The sequence below is a fragment of the Copadichromis virginalis genome, linkage group LG23 (assembly GCF_057382275.1).
Source record: "Copadichromis virginalis isolate Kocher_CV1m ecotype Utaka linkage group LG23, C_Virginalis_male_GT1.1, whole genome shotgun sequence".
Lineage (NCBI taxonomy): Eukaryota > Metazoa > Chordata > Actinopteri > Cichliformes > Cichlidae > Copadichromis > Copadichromis virginalis.
In genome coordinates, this window is record NC_140639.1 from 4458014 (window position 1) to 4481177 (window position 23164).

At 40.6% G+C, this 23164-nt stretch overlaps 1 protein-coding gene across 1 annotated transcript in view; it reads right to left on the bottom strand.

Moving 5' to 3' along the window:
• Positions 1-23164, bottom strand: part of LOC146680038 (disintegrin and metalloproteinase domain-containing protein 10) — a 30501-nt gene that overhangs the window by 1572 nt on the left and 5765 nt on the right. Inside the window, exons 5-14 of the mRNA XM_085449554.1 lie at positions 20753-20838; positions 19825-19947; positions 15396-15488; positions 14956-15124; positions 8721-8884; positions 5158-5329; positions 4886-5030; positions 4454-4637; positions 1626-1725; positions 1040-1260 (exon numbers count right to left, since the gene is read on the bottom strand). Of these exons, the coding sequence (XP_085305680.1) occupies positions 1040-1260; positions 1626-1725; positions 4454-4637; positions 4886-5030; positions 5158-5329; positions 8721-8884; positions 14956-15124; positions 15396-15488; positions 19825-19947; positions 20753-20838 (1457 nt within the window). The remainder of the gene's footprint in view (positions 1-1039; positions 1261-1625; positions 1726-4453; positions 4638-4885; positions 5031-5157; positions 5330-8720; positions 8885-14955; positions 15125-15395; positions 15489-19824; positions 19948-20752; positions 20839-23164) is intronic.

Here is a 23164-nt window from a genome sequence, read left to right on the forward strand (position 1 = left end):
TGTTCACTTTCATATTATTCCCTCAGTTATTACCCCCCATTACATAAATCAGTCTAATATCACTCAGCTAGAACCCATCACTGATACAAAGCTATTATTTAGTAATAATGTTATAATTAAATATCATTACAGGCCATTATAATGTTATTACTGTGCTATTACCATGTTATCACTGAGTATTAATCTACCTTTTCTTTTGCAATCGTGTCTCTTTTTGTTTATGAAGCAGATACAAAAACACTACATGTGCAGTTTCTTCTTTCAAAAGTTTCAGTCTATAATGCTTTGTGGTTTCATACTGGTTAGGTCCCAGTCACAATAACCTATATACTGGCTGATGACTACCTAGCAACCACTAGTTGCTAGGGAAAAGGGAGTATTCCACTGGTTGTGACTTTTGTGACTGATGTCACACAGTGACAGCCAACAACCTCCTGCAACTACTCACCTACTGGTTGGGAAATGCACAGTTTCTCCCAGTGACCAATAGGATACCAAGAGGGATTAAAAAAAAGGTCTATATTATTTTGAATTACTTGTTTTATTCAAATGAACACAATGGCTAAACATCCTGTTTGTTACACAGGGAGCACATATGGTAGCTGATCTTTTGGGTAACTCTACCGATTGAGTAACACTTCTGACGCATCCACTGGCTGAAAGAAAACATGCTTCAAGGCCAGCTGCACGTGCTTTCCACACCATTTCAACCCAGAAACTGTAGAAAAGACTCTACTTTGTTTTAAGACTGAACACTGAACACTCAGATATGAACAACATATGGCCCCGATAGAGAAAACAAATGTTCTCCAGCTGCCAAATGCATATCAGCCAAATAATGCTTTTGCTTCCCCTGTCTCGTCAGTCGGATTCTGTTCAGCTGTGTTCCTCAGGTGTGTCCACTCTGCCCTATTACCTTCAGAAATAAAGCCATTTTTTGGGTCCTGCGCTTGGGTCCAACTGTGCCTGCTATGCAGCGAAACCTGACAATCAATGTATTTATCTTATTCTGATGTTATCGCACTAATGTAGATTCCACCTTCATCCACTCTCCCACGTCGTCGAAGTCATCCAAATGAAGAAAGGAGTTCTTCAGTCTCGCGATGGGGCCGTCTGCATCGAGGATGCGGCATACGTGAAATTTGTCGCAGTATCCACGGTTTCCAGAGCACGGCGCACCACCCACCAGGGGCAACACTTTTTTGTGGAAGTGATCGGACAGAACAGACGATGTGGTGCTTGCACAAGTCTCAGGCTGATCTGCAAGAAATACAAACAAAGGAAATCAAATCAAGTTACAGAAACATTACACACACACATAGAGAGAGAGAGTATAAATACTGTTTATACTTTACAAAAGCAAGTTTTTTGAGCCGCATACCAGCCTGTGTGTGTATATCATAAAGAGATATGCCACTTACTCAAAACTTGACAATATGAAATGGAAACCGGAGTTTGAGAAACAGTTGACCTTTAATAACTACGATCTGTGAACACAGATTGGTCTAAAAGAACACAATCATTTAGAAATGTAACCTCAGCACTAATTAACACAGCCTGAGTTGTTGAGACACAGCGTGTAAACACATTCCTCTGTAGCAGAGGACACATGTTCCCGTGGTTACCGGGCTTCTGGCAGCACATGTGGCATTTCTCCCTCATGGAGTCTCCGGGACAGTCGCACTTCTCCAGGTGGTGCTTCACACAAACCGAGCCAGTGCAGACCTTCAGAGACAAACAGATACTACAGTTAGGATGTAGAGTCAGAAGAAGCTGGGAGAACTATGATGTAAGAAATTAAGACAAATAAGAGCCAGTTCAAGTTCATCAATATCAGTACGTCTATTGTTGATGATCAAAATATTGACTCGATTGGTAGGTAATTGGATTATTTCACTACCTTACAGTTTATGTCAGTCATGCGAATTAGCATTGAATTAAAATTTATATATCTATATTTATGTTTTAAAGAGGACCTATTATGTTAGTTTCCAGATCCATGTTTTTATTACAGGACTCTACCAGAGCTCATAAAGGTCCTTATTTATCGTACACTGGACCCTCGATTTAAGCATTCTTATATCTCATTGGCTACCTCCCACAAACAGGAGATTTGAACTAAAGGTGGGCGGGGCTTCTTTCCTCACAGCCCAAGCCATGTGCCTATGCACCATATTAGACATATGTGCTCTCTTTGATGTCATACAGAGCCTAGGGCATTAAAGAACGATCTGAAGTCAAGAAAAGATACAGAAAAGTATACCAGGTTCAATTCAAACAACACTAGTTCAAATACTCAAATATGTACGCACACAAAAAGACATGAGCTAGTTTAGGGAGTGTTTTTCATTTCATGTTAATACATCAGATTTAGCCATTCATAACCACTCCTGGCTAATGTCTCATAAGAAAACTGGGGAAACAGACAGGTAAGAGGTACTGGGGCGCTTGTGTTGCATTAACTTTTTCAGTATATATAACACTTACAGACACTTATATAGTGTTCGACAGAGTTTAGAAACTGCCTCTTACTTTCTGAGACTTTGTAATGTGGGGATCTGCATCACAGATGTGTTTCACTGTTGTTGTTTTTTAAGCCTGAAGTAAATTTATGTTTGACATGTTTTGATGAACCGAATATGTTTGTTTGAAGTTTTTTTTTCTCTTTTGTGTTTCGTTGGAAATAATATATCAGTGTCAGTGAAAAAAAAGAGATGAATTTGAGAATTTTAACTAAAGATAAGTTTTACCTTTCTTGGTTTACACTATTACTTACATCTTCTTAAAAGCCTTTTATCATGTTTTACGTTTGGGATTATATATTTTATGTTCCCGGATCAGGTCATCCAGGTTAGATGAGGTTAGAACATCTGGAGAATAATATATCCAGAAAACCACAGTCACAGCTGGAATAAATGCTCTCCTGCTGAGAGGACAGAGTAACGTCTGTGTTTAATTTTGGAGGGAGATCCTGTTGTTATCCTGCTGGTTAAAAAGGAATTTTCTCTTCTTTTTTCAGAAATGCTGTGTTAAAATGGCACCTTTGTTTACACCTGTAATACCTGCCAGTAAGCACAGACAGTGGGTTTTAAATGTTCTGATTATTTCAAGATAATTTTCATTTCGTGCTACCTAAAACAAAAACAGGAAGCACTTGATTGTATTTTAAATGAGAAACTGGAAACAGCCGAACTTATTTGTGTGCAACGCCCTCAATCACTTTTAATCAGAAGGCAAATGCACAAGTCAGCTGATGGGAGGCAACTTGCACTCTCTGCACTCTCAGACACACTGGTGAGTGTTTGCAAATAATTGTGCTCTCTTCTATAAAAGTAGACAGACTGCTTATATGTTAGCATTCTGTCTGCAATATGCAATCAGTCTGAGTCAGTCTGCACTGATGATTGCAACTCATCTGTAACACGTCTCTTTGCAATAGAGAACTACTATATAAAAGCAAGGCTAGTTTGCAGTTAAATCACCTTTCTGCAGCAACGATTTCAAGTGAAGAAATTTCTTAACTTTTATTTAAAATAAGTGAGACTCTGGCTGAATTGTAATGTGAATTTCTGCGTATGCAGGCGACACGGTTTTATCAAAAAAAGGTTGCTTGTTGTGCCAAATACAACAAATATCATTGACACTGATATTTTTGTATGATCACGATATTAGGTGTAGACAGAGCTGACACACAACACAACAAACTCACTCACTGAACACTTTGTTAGGAACCGCTGCTCAACTGAACAATGTAAATATCTAATGAACCAATCATGTGGCAGAGTTGTTGCCAGACAGGCTGGTCTGAGTATATCCGAAACTGCTGATCTGCTGGGATTTTACCACACCACCATGTCGAGGGTTTACAGAGAGTGGTCTTAATAAAGAAAAAATATCCACTCACTGGCAGGTCTCATGGATGAAAATGCCTTGTTGATGTCAGAGGTTGTGTCAACATATGAAGAACTCTTTTTCATGTCTCTGAAAGATGAACCAGAGTAGCAAAAGACCACTCCAGGTGGCACTCTTATTAGCTCATAACAAGAAACCGCGTGTACGGGATTGTTAAAATTGAACCTTAGAAGACTGGAAAACTGTTGTCTGGTCTGATGAGTCTCTTTGAAGTTCTGCGACATTCTAATGGTAGAGTCAGAATTTGGCTTTGACAAATTCCACAGCCTACCGGAGTATTTTTGCCAACTATGACCATGTTCTTATGACCACACTGTGCCCATCTTCACCTTATAAGGTGTCTGGCGAGTGGACATGATGAAAAAGAAATCTCTGGAAAAGCTACTAAATGAACCTTATACTGAAAGTCTATTGCCATGTGCTGCTTTCAAGGTCAAGATTCACATGCTTTGCAACATTGCTGCACACTTGCACACTTTCCCTCATTGGGTAACGGAGTGTGTTAAGTAACGCTCTGGTGTGGTGGATGTGCCCGCCTCACCCCATTCAGGCAGACACGCGTGCCCTGACTGCACACAGTGAGGTTTTCCTTGGCAGCTGGCTTGGGGCAGAGCGGGGAGAGTCCTGAGCACACGCTCGCTTTCTGGCAGTCTGTCTCCTCGTCGCACCTCTGACCCTCTGGCTTAAACTCGCACTTCTGACCACAACACAGGCCCTGACTTGGACTGATGAATGGAAGAGAAAAAACACCACAAACATGGCTGCACATGAGAGCTACATCTAAACTAAACAAAGCCGCATCTCGAAACTAGAATATAAATAGTTTAGATGAAAGACTGATGATGAATATTTAAATTTATTAACCTCAAATCCATACATGATTGAACTACAAATATTCAGAAAGACCTGAACAGCTAATTACAGTTTTGGAAATCATTTTCGCACACTTTGATGTTGTGTACATGTGGAGTACCTGCAGATTTTACCAGGCTTGAGGTGACACTGGATTCCTACAGGCTCTTTAGCACTGTAGCAGCAGAGATCTGTATCTTTGTTACCGACATCACACTCCTCACCTTCCTCTATGATCTGGTTTCCACAGATGGGCTGATCACTGACTGCCCAAAATGAACAGACAAGCAGATAAACACATGAGCAGATACACAAATACAGATATAGCCTGAAGGCTGCAGCAACTAGTGCACAATGTAAACAGGATGCAGGACACTGATATTTCTTCCTCACCCGTGAAGCAGTCATCTTTCTTCAGCTTCAGGATGTTGCTAACGTGTTTGATGCTGCAGGGTGAGAATTTATCGTTGTTTTCACGCGCCCCGTCTGTGGCGTAAGGAAACATCAGGTACCTGCCTTTACCGACATCGGAGCCGAGGTTCCCGCAGTTAGCGCCCTCATCGTGCTGAAACACAGACAAAACGGCAAGCATGAAGATATTTGCTTCCACCTCTTAAATATAGATCGGGGAATCAACTTCCTTCACTGATCACGATGAGGAGCTTTTCCAGTCATGTCCATCAGCAGGCCTCAGCTGAAAGGGCAGTTTTACTTTTAAGAGCAAAAAGACAAATCTTGAATCCCCTGTCCATCTAATGATGTGTTCCACATGTGCAATAAAACTAGAGCTTCCTCTTTTTCTGGAGCTCATACTCTTAGCATGTCAAAGTCTCTGATGAATTATTAGTCTAATGCAGAGACTTGAAGTGAACATGCAAACATGCTGAGGGAAACGGCATTGATGTGGATATTTTTGCATATGTTTAAGATTAGGTTGAAAGACACTGGTGATTATACAGTCGTCACTTTATCTGTCACTATCTGCAGCTCTGGGTTTGCCAGGGCACTGCAACACAGCAGATGTTGGAACTCTTTCTTTCAGCATGCATAAAACTAACTTGAATTGTGTTTCCACTCTCATGCCTCAGTTTCTTTTGTGGGGGCTTCAGACTTTACACCAAACCTTGTATTCGCTTCTAGTGTATACCAGAACTACGCTTTCTTTAAAGCTGAAAAACAGGAAGAAAAGCAAAGCTGTGTTCAATACCTCTGCAGAAATGTATATAACAGCACTTCCTGTTTACTTTTTGAGCACCTGTAGCAGTCTACAGATGCTGTTTTCACAGACACGATGTGATTTTAGGTTAAACATAACCAAAAACAAAGATAAGTGTTTATACTAGAAAGCTTTTCCAATTCAGGAAAAACCTGGTGTGCTATTTCCTTGTATTTTATGAGGTACTGAATGTTTCTTCTTATACAAATATACATAAGCTCTATGCACTACACCCCCCAGAATACAATGAGAAAATAAGGAGCGGGACAACAAAATATTCACAAAGGATAAAGCAATCAATGACTATACAGTTTAAGTAAATATGATTTATGGAGCAGCAACACCTGTAAACAAATATGGGGACAGGGGAAAAACTTAAAAGTGCTCCTATATGAATATGAATAACAGTAACAGAAACAGGCTAGACTATTTAACAATACAATATGTTACAGATTTACAGATGTAAGAAATAGCACAGTACAAATACAACAATACAAACCACTCAATAATAAATATCAAGGATTGACAGAGGTGATTATAAATATATATCTAGAATATTGACAACAACATTACTGAGTAGAAAAGAGCGTGTGCAAAAAGGGTGTAATTGTTGCAGTGTTTACAGTTGTAAAGGCCACGGGCAGGAATGATTTCCTGTGTCGTTCAGTGGTGCTTTTCAGTCTCTCACTGAACGTGCTCCTGTGGCTAGCCAGCATGTCATAGAGTGGGTGGGAGGTATTATCCAACATTGTCCTTATCTTGGACAACATCCGCCTCTACGACACCACCTTAAGGGAGTCCAGCTCCATCCCCACAATGTTACTGGCCTTGCAGATCAGTTTATTTGCCAATCATTGCATTTTGTTTTTATTTACATTTTACACCTGAAAAAAGACATTTCAACTTAATGCAAATTAAGACTTGCTGCCTAAATCTGCTTTGATGGTTTTGATAGTTATTTTCTTTTTATCCATTATATTAGAGGTAAAGCAAAGAAAAGATATAACTTTTCAGATATTAACCTGGAAGCCAGTCTGATAAATGACCTTCAAAAATTCATTTTGTTGTTGCTGACTTACAGTTGCAAGGTGTAATGGTTTAGATAGTGAAGGTCGCCTTTGCAAACTTTGGTCTTGTTTCCAACCCATCAATGATGTCCTCTTTATATTTCAATTTATCTTTCACCTGATGAATTCATTTTTAAAAATCAGTGTAGAGATACACAGTTTGGAAGAGAAATATTCTGAAAGCCAAAGCGTCTTTTTAATCAAAGTTTCTCCCCATCACAGTGCACCCCTGTGCTTTTTCCACCATGAAGTTGCAGGAGAGACCTTCAGTCACGTGTCTTTATGTCTTCCTCAATCCTATGCAGCCTGGAAACATGGCTGTCACAGGAGCAAAGATATTAGAGGGGCCGAGGTGTGCTTACAGTAGTTTAATTTATAAAAAGGCAGCAGGGTCTGACATAGCAGAGCTAATCTGCTCAGGAATGCCTCGGAGGGCTCTTTAGTGTGTGGTAATATGAATAATAGAGAGCAGGGTGAAAAGAGAGTGTGGAGTGCTGCTGGCGTTTTGGGCAGCAGGAGAAAGGTTGGAGGTGTTAGCAGCTGTCACACATACTGAGGTGCAGGCATTTGTGTGCTTATATAACATGTGTGCTGTTATTGAGGTGGCGGAAGAGACTGCCAGGCTCTGCTTATGGACACAAACAGAGAGTAACCATAGGACACAAGTGACTGACATCAGAGCTCCTCCCGTTCCCTTTTTTGAGATGTACCAGTGAGACTGAGACAGGGGTCCCTATAAAAACAAACCAGTCAATAAAGGACAAGGTCTCCAACGCCCACAGAAGTGAATCATTCACAGACAATTTGTTCCAGTGCAAACAACCGTGTGAGAATATGCGACACAACACTTTGAATCTCTGGGACTCGTCACGTTCAGCAAACAGCCAACGACGTTTTATGTTTAAATAAAAGATGGAAATGATTCAGGTTGAAACTAGCAAACAGACATCCAGGATACACTGAACCCATGAAACGTGCAAATCGAATGAAAAGTCTCCTCACGTCCGTCACGTCCGTTAAATCTAATGTACACACCGTCACTCATTAGTACAACAAACAGAAACAGCAGCAGATTTGGCTGCACTAAAAAAAAGAAAAGAAAAGGCATGATATATTTGATTTTGTTTTCTTGGTGCTGAGCAATCTGGCTTTCATTTCAATAGAGTTTTTAACCATGAGTAAGACTGATTCCAATACAGGTAATCCTTCAGTCAGAAATCACCTGGCCTTATTTTGGTGCATGGAGCACTGTTGTCACTAAAGCTAGGCTAATGCTAAGTCATTACTGTCTCTCAACAAAAGCACCATCTGTCTAATAACCCACAATTTGATTTACATGAACATGAAATTGTGGTCGTGGAGCAACATACGCTAGCTGCACCATGGAGATATAGCAGCACAGAAGATTGAGATGTACTTTTTAAAGGTAAGATGTTGAAATGCTATCAGTACACTCAGATAAATACAACTTAATAAATACAACTGAATACAACTTGCTCTGTCTGCAGCTGCAATATCTACAAAAGGCCTCCTGTTCGACCTTCTAGATATAATTTAAACCACAACTGACATCAACAAGTTCCGACATATATGAAAAAATCTTTATATAAGTTGTATGGTTGAATTGTAATCATGTTTTGTTTTTTTTGCTGGTGTTTTTCGTGGTGACTGACCGGAGATCCAAGGCTGTGGCCGAGCTCGTGTGCCAAAGTCAGCTGGACTCGTCGAGGAGGCAGAAACTGTCCGTAGTTCTGAATTGTGACCAGACCTGTGTTCAGGGTGCAGTTAACACCGTTTTTGAGGGTCGCAGGCTTTGAACACACTCCTCCCCAGTTTCCTTAGATAAAGAAAATAAAAGACAATATCTGAGATTGTGAGGTTCACTGAGTATGTGACACTTAAAGTTAATACTTAAAGTAAATATAGTTTAAAAGCTGAAACTTCTGAACATTCCGATTTATCTCAGCGTTCTCCTGAAAAACCTTTACATATATTTATGTAACATTTATGAATTCATCTCAATCCTGTAAGACCCAACCCATCAAAAATAGCCAGAGAATTCAGATTTTTTGGGAACTCAGATGTTTATTAACCCTTAGAACAAAATCCACTTTTTTTTTTTTGCTGTATCATTTTTTGTATGATATATTTTGATGATATATCTTTTTTTTTTTGTATTGCATTTGATGCATTGGCCATTTTTGGCAACTTTTTGTTAACAACACTGTTAATTTTATACAAAAAAAGAGTTTTGTCCATAACATGTTGAAATGATGGCAGGTATTGATCATGTTGATGAGATAGAGGTCTCAGAGGGTTTTGTTATGTTATATGCAACTGTAATTAGTTCATATCTTTGTATAGCTGTCGATTTAATACATTTCTGTTTATTTATATAGAAGCAAATCACAACACTAATGCCTTCAAGGTGCTTAATAGTGTAAGGTAAATAATTGACAATAATCCAAAAAACCCCAACAATCAAACAATCTTCTATGAACAAGCACTTTGGTGACAGTGGGAAGGAAAAACTCCCTTTTAACAGGAAGAAACCTGTGGCAGAACCAGGCTGTGGGAGGGGCGACCGTCTGTTGCAACTTTGTGAGTGAAGGGAGCTTCTGAGTGCTGCAACCAAATGATCCACATAGGATTTTAAAAACCACTGAAGCAGCTGAGGAAGGTAGAAATACAGGTCACTGCAAAGCTGTAACCTCATGAATGCCTCCTGAGTTGATAAGGAAGATCTTACAATCACAGCTAATCACATCTAATTAAAGCCTGGCACCTGTTACTTTAAAGGGTGATAAGATTGCATAAGTGACCTTGTGCTACTGGAAATACTTTAAAACCAACAGTGCTCTGCTACTGTGGCTCCAGTTTGAGGTGTGGCTAGAGTCAGGTGAGCTCTCCTTTTTTTACACCAAAGCCTGTGGTGGTCATCATTGCCTTTCACTTTACATAATATCCATTGAAAGCCATTCTTACAATTACAAACAGCTGTCCACAATCACATGGAGGGATATCTGGGAAGTGATGTCATGTTGCAGCTGGCCAGCCACAGAGCTAGCTTTACAGAAACCAGTCTGATTGGTCAGGCTGCACACCTATAGGTCAGAAAGACTGTTCATTGGATAAAGTATGATGTGAATACCAGTAGTTTGACATTATCTAACTAAATTTTCAGTCTTATAGGTTCAGTTCTTCTCATTGTCAACAACACACCGAACATTGGAGGAGTCTAACCCGCGTTTTCAAAGCACAGCTGGGGAGTTACTTCCCCATCTTTTCATTGGTTCCCGTGCACCCGTGTGTCGGTTGAGGTTGCAGGTCTTGGCAGTCTCGTGACTTTTATGCAACATCCTCTTACATAATGTTATCAGCGCCACCATTTTGGCGGGAAAAGCTTGCAAGGTACGTGTCCGTTTCTGAGAAAACCGAGCACACCAGGTGTCATCGCGGACTGTGGGAAAATGTCGCTGGCATCTGGATCTCCCACCTGCATGTCTTTGTTACGCAGTGGGTGTAAGTGTGACAGGAAGGGTCAGGGACAATCAGAGGTCAGAAAGCAAAAACAGAAGCGTACCCTATGACACCAGGCTGGAAGCAGTAGCAAATAAAATGTCTTCTAGATAAGCGAAGGAGGTTTGAGGCTATTTTATCTTTTGGGAATTGAAACTTTGAGGCTTTTAAGCTTTAGATAAAAACACAAAAAGAATTACGATAGACTGCCATTACTATAAATCCTCCGCATAGTTAAAAGTCAAACTGCCGAGCACGGCTTTTCCAGTCACATTGATGAAGAATGCTGGCTGCTTCTTTCCTCCATTCCCTCCTTTTGACCTGAAATGGTCCCCCTAATTCAAGGGGCTGCATTTCCTAGAAAGAGTGTTACTTTAGAGGTCCCCACTGTGGGTTTTGGCAGCAAGCGTGCAAGCGATCGCAGAGTCGGCCTGCACTCTGTTCCTCTCCTTTTCTCCTTCTCGTCTCTGACACACAAAGGACGCGTACTGAAAGAGTCCTATTATTAGCCTGCTGGATAAACACAGTCTGCATGAGCAAACAATCATCTGGCTCGCTTAAATCTAATGTACACACCGACACACACACACGCACTCACCATCAGCAGGAAACATGCGTGTGTATATATTGTATACATACACTAACGGTAGAAAAAAAGTTTATATGGTTTATATGAGCAAACGCTACAACGACGGAAAGGGTCTTTCCTTAGACCTAAACACATCTGGGGGAGTCGGAGTACCCAAATAAGACCTTTAACAGCAAAAGCAGATGCAGTGAACATTTTGCGTTCCAAAAACAACAACTAGTTCCCAGATAATACGCTGGTACTACTCAGGAAGGCAACCAAAAGTACTGTAAATAATGTACGTCTATACAGGCTTCCGCTCAAGGCTGTCTTTGTCTCCAGAGTTCAATGACCTTGCAGTTGTGTGTGTTTATTTGCTGTGTTATGAGGCTGTTTCAAGCATTTTTATTGGTCAAAGACTAAAGACTTAATCTGACGGGTGTGTAGCACAGCTGTTAATCAGCCGGGGTCTTACGCTTTGTATGTTTTTCAGCTCCAATAATGTCAGTATAACAAAATGAAACTATTTCATTGAAAAGGCTGCCACTGCTGTTTATTTGCACGCATTCATTTTATTACTGCTGTTACCATTGTACATAGGTTTGATTTTTATGTGTCCTTCATCTTTCCTAATTCTTCTCTATAATAAGGAGAGAGAGCAACAGTATTTTGATTCTCCTGCATGTACTGGACATGCAGGAAATTGACAATAACAACAAAAAAATCATTGAATCTTAAGAAAGTACTTTTTTTTTCTAGTTAATTGTGTCAGGAGAGACCCTAGATGATTAAAGTTTGAGGAAGAAACCAAAGAAATTATATTATTCTTGTTATTATATATATTATGGATATATATGGCTATATGGACATATATATGTGGATATATTATATATTATTAGTTCTTACCACTCACTACACACATATTTCTCCAGATTACAGTGTGAAAAATCACTGACAGAATGACGACTAATTTGAAGTTCAGTCACAAGTTATGAGCCCTGCATGCCACCAGTACAGAATAAGGTTATTAAACAGCTTGTTATAGCTGAGATTTTATGCACCTGATCTGAATAAGACTTTTTTTTGGTACAACACACATAAAGCCTTTAATTGGTCTACTGACAGTTACAGAGCAAATAACTGGCCTAATAGTAATTAGATACTTTCGCTGCTTTCCAAACTGCATGCCATGCATTGCATTGTATTTTACTGCACTTTGACATTTTGTCCGTGTTTGAAAGCTGACAGAGAGGCGTACAGGCAAAGGGAGTGGGTGGGGGTGGGTGACATGTGACAAAGATCTAAACGTCCTACACTGAATGCCCCGGCACCAGCTGAAAGGTGATTAACCACAAATAAGAGTCGGATCTAAAGGAGAGCAGCTGTGCTCTGTCTAGCTTTTCATACAGCAATTATTTTACAGATACAAGCTACATTTTCAAAGCAAACCATGGTAATGGAAAAAAAAACCCCGTGCTTTCTCAAGTTTTCTTTGCAGCATTTCCTTTAAAGTTTCTCCATGTCTAATATAGCTGGTGAATATCCCCTCCTTTGTGTATGTATACGTATGTTCGAGGCCATTGTAAAGATTCATTAACGCTAAACGTAATGTCTGGTAAATTAATGTCTTGGTGTGGTTCGAAACTCTGAGCTGAGCCCAACCCCCCATCTTCCACTAACATAGAAAAACGCAACTTGGAGGGGTTAGAGGAGGAGTTTGGTGTGGTGGATGGGGGTTGTGTGTGTCCGCATGTGTGTGAATGCAGCACTTTGCTGAGGCTGCAGATGGAAACGGGGTCTTTGAGTTTAAGGGCCAGTGGTGAAACCACTAAGAAACTGGTCATACGGAGGTCGAGTGTATCAGCCTGTGGAGGTCAAACCTCTCTGCTGTGTCTATGGGAGATCACATGAGCCTGAAAAGTCCTAACAGTGTAACTGTGTGTGTGTGTGTGCGTGTGTGTGTTACTTATGTGAGATGTCACCATGGCAATCATGTGGTGGAATGCAGCTCCAATCCTCTCTAAGTCGTCTAGGAGCGGCTGTGTGTGTGTGTGTGTGTGTGTCAAAGGTTCAGCGCACCCTAATCGTATGTCATTCTGGTGGTCTGCTCTCACGCCCGTGAGTTTAACCAATCAAATGCTGAATGTGAGACATAGACCCAAGCAAGAACCTCCTACTGCAACAGTTCTCATACATGTGGTCAAGTCCTTCCAGCACACCAATGATACTGCACACCTACGGGAGCTGACTAATGCTTGAACCGTACGAACTAATCCAGGTATACTGTGGCAAAGTGGGATGGGAGTTTATTTATTATTATTTTACATGCAAATAATAAATTCATCATGTTTTCAAAAGAAAGGCTTTGTGCAACATGCAGGTTTGTATGTGAATAACTGAGGATTATTACTTCAATGTCTCAGACCCGAACACTGCATGTATGAAAGCCTTGAAATGGGAGCTGTCTAATTCCTGTAACTGTGCAACATTGTCATTTGAACAAGGAAAACTATGCTTGGATGCATTTTAGGGCAACCAGCACATAATAAAACATATGTGTTTCTATATACAGTGGAACCCCAACTTACGAATACCCCGTTTCACGAAAAATTCAAGTTACAAAGGCACTGAACAGCAATATTTCTGCCCGTGTTACGGCAAAATGCCCGAGTAACGAAATCCGTTGGCTCTGATTGGCTGAGCCTACAATGCCCACAATGCCTTCCGGGTGACAACCCCTTGGCTTCCGTACTTTCGCTTCGCTGTTCCACTTGAACGACATATTGTTGTCCTAGTTAGCATTTAGCCTATAGCCTATCATTCAGCATCGCCTCACTCAAAACGCGCAATGGGTGCTTCAACTTACGAAAAATTTTCGACTTACGAAAGACCCTCGGGAAGAATTAATTTCGTAAGTCGGGGCTCCACTGTATATAGTTCTTACACCCACTACGATACCTCATTTAATGCACATTCTTATTTAAATATTCCTTTTCCAGGTTACAAACTTTTTAACACTGTCTGGCTCATATCCACACATTCTGTATAATTCTGTATAATGTATTTGCATAACGCTGAGCCTGGCTTATGTTCTCAATGCATCCTTTTTAATTTTTCAGTATAGAAATGCTCCAGCAAATATTTTAGTCTCTATTAACTGCTGGAAAATGCTTACCAATGCTAAAAGTTTGGATTTTTAATAAATAATGACATTTTTTGGTCTTTGTAAAACTGCTTTCAGATGAAGATATGAAGATAGCATCATGATGTCTGCTACCTGTGAGAAAGAGAACTGATTCTCTCTGTGTCGTGGAAAAACAATGAGTTTATTTTGTCCAATTCTTGAAAAATGTTGAGTTGTTCCTCCAAGTCCAGAGTTTAGCTCGTATTCGTATTCAGGAGCCAAAACACAGCTTATACTGATGTTTTAATAGCGGTTAATTAAATCATTGTACTGGGGTGGCAAAGTTGCAACGCTAACACTGACTGGTCCAACGCATGATGGTCTCGGTCAATAGATGGTTCGTAAAACTTCTGTAGGGAGAGCTACACGATGATTTTGTAGTCTATTAAACAGTGGACGTATTTCCAGGAGCCTGACTCGCTCTGTGCATTATTTAGTGAATGAGTAAAGGTTCATTCGTAGCCTAACAAGTGTTCCAAATTCTTTGTGTGCTTCTTTTGTGAGGAAACCAAACACAATATTACATTTACGGTACCTGTGGAAACCAGTGTTTCCACCATGCTGCATATGCATTAGTTACATGAAGAAGTCATTTGTTTATGATTTTTGTAAAAGTGCCAAAGTGATTCTGACTCACCGGCTTTGCCTTCCCAGGCAAGCCCCAGCACTCCACTGTAGTCTCTGTCAGTGAGCAGGTAGGACAGGCAGAAGTTGCCCCAGTTGTTCTCCGAGTACAGACTTAGCAGCTTCTCGGGGCCGATGTACAGAGGAGACAGCGGGTCATTTTTATCCTCTTCTGTCATCACCTGGAGACAGACAAACACAGGAACACTCAAACACACCACAGTTCTGAGGTCCTGTATTTCAGCTTATTTTGCTACTGTGACTCACTTCCACTCCCAGAAGAAGACACATGGGCACCATCACCGACTGATGCATGAACCCAAGTATCTCAATAAAAAGCTTGTTCATGACATGATTTTGAATGTGTAAAAGCTTCACTGTGTTATCAGCGATCAGCAACTGAAGAACATTGCTCAAAGGTTTGTGGAGTTTGTGCACTGTTCTGAAGCTTACTCTGAGGGACTTGACTTTAAAGTTGATCAACTGGATTCCACTGAAGTCCACCTTGTCGTAGATGTCATTCACAGCCCGGATGTACGAGGCGACCTGAGAAACCACAGTTAATGCGAGAACAACAGGAATCTCTCTGGAATTAAGCTAAAAAAAATTAGCTTTTTTGCCTTTAACAAGTCACAATAAGACAAGAAAAGGAAAAATGAAAACATTAAGTGATATATCATAATAACTTATTCTATCTCATTTATAAATAAAAACAAGATTTTCAGAAGGTTTAGCATTTTATCCTTTCAGTGCTATAACTGATATTTTCTTCTTGAAGATAACCTTCTCCTGCTGATTTGAAAAGATTGAACAATAGAAATCTGTTGACAACAATGTGACTGTTATATATGTAAATGTGTCGCGTCAGGTATTATATAAAGCACTGGGTGTTTTTGTTGTGGTTGGCACAGATTGTAACAGTTTCAGCAAAGCATGTGCACACCGGTCACATGCGCAGGTTTGATTCTGCACAGCAGGAGACAAACGTACAAAAGCGCCTGTGGGGAAATGCTCATGAATGTAAATATTGACAGCTTGGATGTAGGAGACATTCAAACTGGGACAGGAGCCTCTGACAACAAGGTTTTGCTTATTTACACTCAACGATCCCATCACGGCATCAGTTACAGTATATTTTCTCACTCTGTGCAACAAAGGTCTGGCGCTGAACCAGAGACAACAAATGTGCTTGTTTAAGGTGGAAAGAATCTGAGGCGGGTCAAAGAGGTGCTGAAAGGGTGGACAGCACAAGAAACTCCAGAGAGAATAACAAGTAAACTAAGGACAAACTGACTTACTCATTAACTGACTTGACTTTGACTAATAAGAGATTTAATTAGTCAAGAAAGAGATTCGTGGGAGCATGAACTCACATCTGTGCACTTATCTTGTTTTATCACAAAAATAATGACTCTTTATTGGTTTTTAATTCAGAGGAATCAGAAAGATAATCATACTGAAGTGGGTTTTTGCATTATCGTATCATCTTGTAACTAAACTCAATTTAAAGTAATGCATCATGTGACCTCTCTGTCTGATTATGTTTCTGACTGCATTGAGGCAATGCGGGGACATCGGCAGAAAGTAAGCTTTTAGCTGCTTGTCTGCTGATGTCGTGGCAGATGGCCCCGCCCCTCCCTGAGCCTGGTGCTGTCGGAGGTTTCTTCCTGTTAAAAGGGAGTTTTTCCGTCCCACTGTCGCCAAAGTGCTTGCTCAAAGAGGATCACATGATTGTTGGCTTTTTCGCTGTATGTTTTATTATTATAGGGTCTACCTTACCATATAAAGAGCCTTGAGGTGACTTTTTTTGTGATTTGGTTCTGTATAAATAAAATTGAATAAAATTGAATTGATATTGAATTTTAGCCCAGCATGTCCTTTAAATTCAATGCCTGCTCAACTGGAAAGTATTTAAAATGTTTTTAGCTTGCATCTGTAAGCTCAGAGTTGGCTTTTACTACAGCTGCAACAGTTGTACAACATTACAAAGGAGGGATTTTCATGCTTTAAGCTTTATGTGTTGTTTAAAAATAAAGAAAAGAGCGGATGCACTGTGCACTGTCGCCTTCTTCTTCTTCTTCATTCAGCTGCTCTCTTCAAGAGACACCACAGCAGATCATCTGTCTCCATCGCATCCTCCTCTCTCACATCAACCTTCCTCCTTCACTACATCCACGAATCTTCTTTCTGATCTTCCTCTTTTCCTCTTAACTGGCAGCTCCATATTCAACATTCTTTGTCCAGTATATCCACAGTCCCTCCTCGGCACATATCCAAACCATCTCAGCCTTCACTTTAACTCTTTCTCTAAACTGCTCAACCTGAGCTGTACCTCTGATATATTTATTACTAATCCTCTCCTTTGTCATTCCCAGTGAAAATCCAAACATCATCTCTGCCACCTCCAGCTTGGCCTAGAAAGCATTTAAGCATAGAAAGCAGTGCTTGTATAAATCGGTGTGAATGGATGAATGATACATAAATATGTCTGTGCAGGTTCTCAGTCCTCCAGGTCATGGTAGTCTGAGGAGTTTGGGAAGAAAGTGACTGGACTTGTTTCACCTCTGGTCAGAGAAGCTTCTTCAGTTCTAAAACCAAATGGAGAGTCCCAGGTATTTAATCCGTAGTGGGAGTTGTCCCTTCAGTGCGTCATTGACCCACTATTGATCATGGGATGATCTGATATCGTCGTGTTGGTGTTGTTCCTGGAACAACATAGTAAATGTTGTTCCAGGATCAACATTGCAAGTGACCAATCACATTGTTGTGACGTTATTCTTTGGCGCGCCAAGCCATTCGTGCATTTATGAAATTCCAATGTTGCAAGGACAATATCAATTCTGCTCAGCGTTTATTAAAGGGTTAGGGTCAGGGTCCGTTGATCGGCGGATAAAGGTGGTTTCTCGCAGCTTAAGTACAGTTTTTTGTTTTACGCGGTTTTTCCCGAAGTCGCAAAAGTATGACGTCACAACATTCTGATTGGTCACTTGCAATGTTGATCCTGGAACAACTTTTACTATGTTGATCTGGGAACAACACCAACATGACGATATCAGATTGTGCATTGATCATGTGCCCAACCACGTGAGCCAAAGTCTGAAAAAGGGTGTGAGTGATTATCAGCAGAGGTTTCGGGTAAAACCATTGTGTGACCTTGCCCAACCCTTTCAAGTGATCCTTTGAGATCATCTGACGCAAGATGTGAAGCGGGTGTTGAGGTGCCTGGGAAGGGATCTCAAAACTGCACTGTAGGTGGCAGACAGTTGGAGTTGTAACCCACTGCCTCTGTTCAAAGATGGTGGTTTACAGCGGATATAGATGGCTTCTCTTACTCCTCTTTCAAACCATCTGTCTTCTCTGTCCAAAATATGAACTTTGGCATACTCCAAAGAGTGACCTTTGACCTTTAGATGCAGACGCACAGCTGAATCTTGTCATGTCCAGGTGGCTCTTCCATGTTGTGCCTTGTGTTTATGGAGTGGCTGTTTGGTTTCTCCAGTGTAGAGGTCTGAGCACTCCTCGCTGCACTGCACTACATATTTAGCTTGCGTTTTAGAGTTTTGTCCTTGGGATGAACCAGTTTTTGTCTGAGGGTGTGGCTGGGTCTGAAGTGTACTGGGATGTCGTGCTTGGAGAAAAATCGCCTATGTCAAAGCATAAAGCGCTTTGAGTTCTCAGTTAGACCAGAAAAGCACTATAGAAGAACCAGTCTGTTTACCATTCATCACATTTTTATCAATGATTTTCTAAAACTTTGATTCTGATGTGAAAGACCGTGTTTGGGTAGGCAGAGCCAGCCATAGTTATTATCTGCTTGGCTTCAGTTTTCAAAGAGTTGGTGAAAAAGGGAAGGCAAGATAAAGCAATGTAAGCATGGACAGTTCACCATTTACCATGCATTTAACATCTAAACTTCACCTTGTTCTCAGCATGGCAGTTTTATAGCTGTCAGTTATATGTTTTAAAGAACATACTGAAGAAACTATTTAGAAAAATGATAACAATTCTGGCGCAGGTCTTTGCACCTGACACAGAGCCTCATTTAGCCATGTTTGCAGCCAGTGCAACATAATGTCCCTGCAGTGCATTGCGCCACGGCTGCTGTGTGCGTCAGAGCGGGGCCTGGCATTTGCATCTTCGTTCGGCGTCAAGGTAGCAAACACTTTTATTGTTGACTATCTCAAAGGTAAATAATGCAGCACAAATTGTTGTCCACTCAATCCTTTGATGTTGGTCGATACAAAATCAGACAAAAGTTTAAGTCGTGACCAAAATCCAACCTTAGACCAGCATAATGCTCCTTTGATATTTAAATAATATGATAGCAGGTAAAGCCTGACGCCGTGTACTGAACTACTAGCTGGTACATTTACAAAAAGGATGATAAGCAGTAAACAAACATAGATTTAGCATAGTTTTTTTTTGTCTGCCTGTATTTTGAAACAAGAGGCTTGAATGATAACTTAAAGTCTGACTAATGATTGCACTTGTTTCATTAGGATAAGGTTTTACTATCGACGAATGACATTAAGTGACCCGTGTACCCAAAATCCAGGACACCAAATGCAGTTAAGAGTGTGTAAACAAAGCGTGGAGAGTTCTGCCAACAGGAGGGGAAATGTGCTGTGATTTGATGCTCCTGCAGGATGTCCCAATAGAGAAACACTGTGCTCTTAAACGAGCGCCCTGTGGCCCTAAAGGCAGGGGATCTTTTGTTTGTGATGTCAAAAAAGCACAAAGAATCAGAACTATTCTTAGCTCTGTTTTTTTTTTTACATGTTTCTATTTAGATTTTTGTGAATCTTTCTAACCTTTGCAGCAATCCTGAATATCTGAAGCCAAACTTCTTAAGTGGCAAATAAAGCAGTTTTGAACTTCTCACCTGAGCCACAACAGCTTCGACAGACTTGAATCTTTTGTAGTAGAGGTAGTCAGCACGAAGGTGGAGGAGGCAGGTGGTCTTTGACTCATCCAGAGTTCTCCTCGCCCGGCTCACTGGTGCCTCCTGTGGATAAAAATGCAAGGACGTGATGCAAAAGAAAAACCGATGGGAGACCGATTTGAAGTTTGTTATTCTCCATAGCAAATATTCAACAGAATGTACTGAAATTACAGATCTGATTCAGGGAGAAAGATGTCATGAAGTGGCAAAAACTGCACATACAAGAGTTTAAGAAAATGAAAGCAGATGAAAGTGAGACTTTCTCAAAGTAAATGTTGACACAGAGCTCGTACTCATGACCTAGTGGGAGCGGGGACAGGTAGTGGCAGGAACACAACTTGGATGCTTAAATGGGAAAAACATCTGTTGAGAACATCTCATGACCAAACAGTGGAAGTGATGTCTGACAGGAGGTATGTTGTTAAAAATGGATTCATACTAATGTCCCAACATTCACTGTTGACAATAGACTTTGAGAGCACCACCCACTTGGTCATAGGTTAACAATTTTCCACGTGCCCATGGGGAATATTAGATTAATTGATACAGCAGATGTTTATAACAGCTGTTCTTATCATTTTACAGCCAAGGTCGCCTGTGAGGCGGCCGCTCAGCTCCCTGCTGGTCACCACGCTACCGGCGATGTGATAACAGCCTTCTGGAGTTATAAACAGCAACTTACCCGGTGACTCACGAGGCCCAATAAAAGTGAATGAATGGTCAGTTATAAAAGATGAATCAGACACACGAGTGAATTTCTTCCAAAAACAGTTATAGGATTGGCTATAAATAAAGATTACAAAGGAGGAAAGAGGAGGAAAGTGGATACAGTAGATTCTTCATTCAGTTTATGTCTGGATGATCATACCTGACTGGATCTGAGGTTTTGGGTGAAGACGTTTAGAGTTTTTGCAGCACAGAATCCATCGGGGGCAGACGTCATGTATGACAGAGCTAGTAACAAACACAGATATTTACAGTCACAAAAATACAGAATCTGCACTGTTCTTCTACCTCGCCTTTAGCCAAATACACAGAAAGTTGCAGATTGCCAAGCCAATGAGTGACGCTTGTCCTTGAGCACGTTTATTCACGTTGCTTTCTCTTCAGTCATGCTAAATAACTGAGCAGAGATCAAAGGCTTGCTCCACCTGCAACTATTCAAATTTACTGGAACAATTTAGAAAGATGAAAATAAACACATGATGTGATGTACTCGTCGGCCACAGTGCGATCTTTGGAAGATATTTGTGCTGACATGATAATGGTAAATAACTTGCTCTGCATGTTTGTTTCTCTAGGGGCAATGATCAGTGAACAAATACTGAATATATGCATGTAAGAACTGGACTGCACAGAAAAATTTCCTGCCTGTACTGATTGCTAGAACTAACCCCAACCCTGTACCCCAACCACAACCCTGTGCGATCCTTATTCTCTACTAAATAGTTGCATGAGGTCACAATAAAGACTTTACTCCTCTAATAAGAAAAAATCTACAGCTGTTTCTGGATTTTGCTGGGAAATTTTGAAATTCTCTCTTTTAGACCTGTTCCTGCTGTACTTCATTTTATTTATTTTTAGTCATTTCCAAATGGAAGTTAATATCAGCAATTAGAAAAAAGAGCAACAGAATATTTAAAATATCAAGTGAAAGGCCCTCAAACTGGAAACTTACACGAAAATCAAATCACATGATGCAGATCAGTCATGTGGTTCCACTCTTGAATTTGCTAACGATAGCAAAAGCTGGGGATTGGATCCTTGTTGCACGAGCGACCATTCGTGCAGCAATCATGGGCAGAAGCACCCTCACACAATTTGTAAATAGGCCTGCATTTGGAAACCAGCACACTGGTCTGGAGTGAGAGCAATGGAGCCACATGTGGAAATGATGTTATAACTGCTGCTCTGATTTCATTAAACCATTGTCCATGATTTGCAACACCTCTGGGAAGGCTGTCTCATTCAATCTGATGCAATAATGATGGGTCTGCAGCCACGGGGGGTATTGCTTTTGCATGTTTTGGCGCATCATGTTGCATTGAAAAAGCCGCAGAATTTCACAAAAGTGCAAGAAGTCAAAGGGTGCTCACACTGAAAGAGTACAAGGTTTATAGTCAGGAAACCAGTGCAAATGGAAAGTAATGTAATCCACTCTGCATTAATGTTGACCAAATATTATTGAAATCCACAGTTACAGTAGAGTCACATGACATGATGATAAGTGACTTTAAGGGGTAATGCAAAGTTTGTGTGTGAGAGACACTCAGGCATGAACCTACAGTGAGAGAACACATGATTGGATCACACCATTATACCAAAGTCCTTCAGCCAATCAGAACCCCGTAATTCATCCTATACATGGCACAAGTGGGGGTGGGTATAGATGCGGAGGCCTAAATGCTGGGTGTCGACTACCCACAGACTGAATTATTTCCAGACCACATGTCCATGTTCTCTTCCTTAGTCTGTTGAAGAGTCTCACAGCAGAAGACAAATCTTTGTGTAGTCAAACTTGCAAGCAAATAGTTTCTTCTTTATAATATTTGTTAAGAAATAAACACCTTTTTCCAACTGGAAACCAAAGACAGCAACTAAATGGATTTAATTGGAATGGCCTCTTGTACAGTCAGGGCAAACAGAAAAGGATTTTCCCAGATGAAAAAAAACATCAGTGTCACATTTCAGCCAAGACCCTCATTTCCAACAGATGCTGGAAGCCACTTCTACGGTGAAGAAAAATGTAGATAATCCAATCCAGAGTCAAAGTCTTATTCCAGCTTTTTAGTGTAACAGTTACATTATTTACACACAAAACAAAAATTACAATCCTGCCACACAATCACAGAACAGTTAAATCTTTAATGGATGCTCTTCCTGTGCATAAATTGTTGCATTGTGGTGAAGAGATTTGGGTTGTTTGGGAGCAGGTCCAGAACAGGTACTGAGGATGGAAATGAATAAAATATGTGCGCATAGGAGAGCTCCGTTTTTGGCCTAAAGTTACTGTTTTAGGGGCCAGATGAGCTTGTTGGACCCCCCTTCTATTTTCTGGGGGGCTGGAGCCTATCCCAGCTGTACACAGTGGGCAGGTCGTTTGTCCTTCCCGGGCCCATGTTGGACATTAGATCTCTCTTTCTTTTATCCCATAGCCTCTGTCTCTTATTGTACTCGCTTTTATTGTTGTCAAAATATTAATTTAACAAAATTATAAGTGTCACAAGCATCATCTGTGATACAGTAGTATCAGATAAACTGTTTCCAGGGGGTGAACATT